Raw genomic sequence first — 3,229 nt, forward strand, 5'->3', positions numbered from 1 at the left:
CTAAAGTGAAAGTAAAATGCACATGGCGCTTTTAAGCTATTTAAAAGCGAAGGAAAGCGAGGAAAAGAAGGAAAATTCAAACAAACTAAAAATTAAACAATTGCTTTACTCCGAATTGCCATTATTTGAAAGTGAAAGTAAAATGCGCACGCAGCTTTTTCAAGCTATTTAAAAGCGAAGGAAAGCGAGGAAAAGAGGGAACGCCCCACCCCCGCGGTGATTAACCAGTGGGAAAATTTCCTCACCGTCACAACCCTAGTTACATGTCACCATTGCCTTTTAGAATAAAGACATAATGCAGAAGCCAATGTAGTCTGATTAGCATGTATACATGCTGGATGAAGCTGAGCTACAGTTGTGTTATTACCTAGGTCTGTTAGTCGGATTTCAAACAGCTTTTTTATACTACTGGTCAAAAGTTTGGAATAATTAAGTTTTTTTTTTTTATGTTTTTGAAAGAAGTCTCTTATGCTCACCAATGCTGCATTTATTTAATCAAAAATACAAGAATATTGTGGAATATTATTACAATTTAAAATGTTTTCTATTGTAATACGTTTTAAAATGTAATTAATTCCTGTGATCCTGTGTAAAGCTGAATTTTTATAATTTGTCATTACTCCAGTCTTCAGTGTCACATGATCCTTCAGAAATCATTCTGATGTACTGATTTGGTGCTCAAGAAACATTTCTTATTATCAGTGTTGAAAACGGTTATTGCTGCTTAATATTTTTGTCTACTTTTAAAACCATTAAAACTTTTGACCAGTAGTGTGTATTATTAATTGAAAATCAGCTCTTGAATGTTTTTTTATACATTTACACAATGGACAGGCTTGTGTAATAAAAAAAATTATACTCCCATTCCTTGCCCAATTTTTTGTTACTCCTCAAGGCGTAAGAACAACTCTGCACCAGTCCTGAATGCCGATGATGACGACGACGACGATGACATCAGTACTGATGGCGAGACCTACTTCAGTTCTTTATCCGGCTACAAACGCTCCAGCAGTCAGGACGCCATCCTCTCCAAATTCTCTCAGTGAAAACACTACTGGAAACTGGAAAGGAGCTATAAAGAAAGATGCAAAGATAAATTTGTGCTCTCAGTTATAAACTCTTTGCCACAATTTCATATAATCATGAGCCCAATCCACTGCCTTTGTCCCATGATGATATATTTTTGCTAGGTTTCTGTACAAGTAATCTTTTTATGTGTTCAACCCTATTGATACTGTATAGCACTGTATATCTGCGTAAAATGCAATGTTTGTCATTTGCATTTTCTTTTTCTTTCTTTTCTTTACTGTTAAACATTTTAATTCTGCAGTTCCACTAAATAACACTGACATAAACAGCCTTTAAATGATGCAAAAACTCCATTTGTTATTTAACTATCCGAAATGTGAAGGACTGACAGATCTGAAGGCAATTCAGACAATACATATTAAGGGAAGTATGTATGAGGGAATTTTTATATATGAAAACATACAGTTACGGCCAACTTTTTAAAATTGTTAATGAACAAGCAGTTTAAATGTTTTTTTTTTCTATTCATCTGAAGCAGCTTTCACTTCTGTAAATGTTCGGTTCATTTTCAGCATTATTCCAGACAGCACCTTGAAAATATACAGCGATGCTCTGTTGCAACTGGCTACACCAATCTGTAGACCTGAAATATGTTACATTGTATTTGATGCATTTATGTTTCCAGGATTTTTCATTCCTTTCTGAAACACAAAACAGTGTTATGGATTAAACCATATGAGCCTGTTGTATTATATAAAAAAACAAAAACATTTATTACTGGTTTCATTGTACCTTTATGCTACTCATGGGATGCTGCCCTGTACCTGCACAAATGTGAAAGCATCCGTGTGCCTGTTGTTTCAGAGTTGGAAAAGAAAATATGGCCTTTTTCCTTATGCAAACCTTGTATATTACTGTTTTGACAATCACCCTTTGAGAACACTGATGATTTGCACTGTATGTTGAAGTGAACTCTTTGTGTGTCTGGTGCTTAAATGTTTAATGGAACAAAAGCGCTATTATTAGTCAGAGTTTTTTAATGTTAAAAAATTAAACCTACGTCTACCTCTCTGTACACAGCTACATAAAAAAAAAGAGAAATAAATTCCACAGTTAATCCCATGATGATCATTGATTATTTTCTATTCCTTGCTTTTCTTATTTCTTCTTATAAATTAATATGTACTGGAAGTAATTCATCATCAGCAGTGTCAGTAATGTGCATTAAATGAGTTTCTGGCCCTGAGTATTTTGTCATTTCTTTAGTCCAGTTGTACTCAACCCAGGAGGGTCTTGCAGTCAAAAGGTTGAGAAGAACCACTGTTTAAGTCTAGATCCTGATCCTATTGTGCCTTTAGCTAGAAAAACCAAACTGATATAGGTCTTCTAGAAGAGCAAGAAGAGAAAAAAAATTAAATGCCTCCCCCAATGTTGAGAGAGGACTGCATTTGTGTGCTGTGCGTGTCTTTACAGCTGAGCTAAGGAGGAGAGGCCCCGAGCCCCAATTATAAATCCTTTGTCTGTTGTCTTGAGATCTAGTCTGTATTGTTGCAGCACAAAACAAACTAACCTCCTGATGTGAGAGGAGCATCTCAGCCTGCTGTGCAGAGATTCTTGGCAAATCCTTAACTCATCGGGGTGGGGCTGACATGGGGACTATCCAGAAGATCCAAGATTCCTGAAATTCCAAACCCACTACTCACACACACACACACACACACACACACACACACACAGAGGGAGAGAGAGAGAGACCGTGGTTTGGTGATCAAAACAGTTTCTTTCATAGGCTATGGCAAAGTATTCTTATTTTAGTCCAGAATATTTTAAACAAGTTGTTTGATCAACATTGAGATGTGGCGATTTATAGTGGCGATCTACTGGCCTCTTCTGGTCAGTGAGAAGTACTGCAGGGTTAAACATCTAAATGTCACAATACAGAAGTACACAATGTCTTAAAATTATACATGAACCTTTTGGAACAAACCAATAGTGCTGAAAACACGTTTTAAAAGCACTGAGATTTTTATAACTGATTTTTAAAATGTATTATTATTATGATTATTTTGCCAGCAGCGAATGATTTAAATAATATGACTGTGGTTGTAACACCTCTTCATGTGGCATTGAATTAAAAAAAAATATATATATATTACAAACAGATTATAATGACACCATCGGGTAGTCAGTCAACTTTACA

General features: G+C 35.5%; 1 protein-coding gene across 2 annotated transcripts in view; it reads left to right on the forward strand.

Moving 5' to 3' along the window:
* LOC107757857 (cingulin-like protein 1) overlaps positions 1–1,355 on the forward strand; it is a 35,295-nt gene extending 33,940 nt beyond the window's left edge. For both annotated transcript variants that reach the window (XM_016575457.1, XM_016575466.1), the window contains one exon: positions 896–1,355. In XM_016575457.1, the coding sequence (XP_016430943.1) occupies positions 896–1,046 (151 nt within the window). In that variant the 3' untranslated portion in view covers positions 1,047–1,355. The remainder of the gene's footprint in view (positions 1–895) is intronic.
* The last annotated feature ends 1,874 nt before the right edge of the window (positions 1,356–3,229 follow it).

The sequence above is a fragment of the Sinocyclocheilus rhinocerous genome, unplaced genomic scaffold, assembly GCF_001515625.1.
Source record: "Sinocyclocheilus rhinocerous isolate Xijiao unplaced genomic scaffold, SAMN03320098_v1.1 scaffold252, whole genome shotgun sequence".
In the NCBI taxonomy this organism is placed as follows: Eukaryota; Metazoa; Chordata; class Actinopteri; order Cypriniformes; family Cyprinidae; genus Sinocyclocheilus; species Sinocyclocheilus rhinocerous.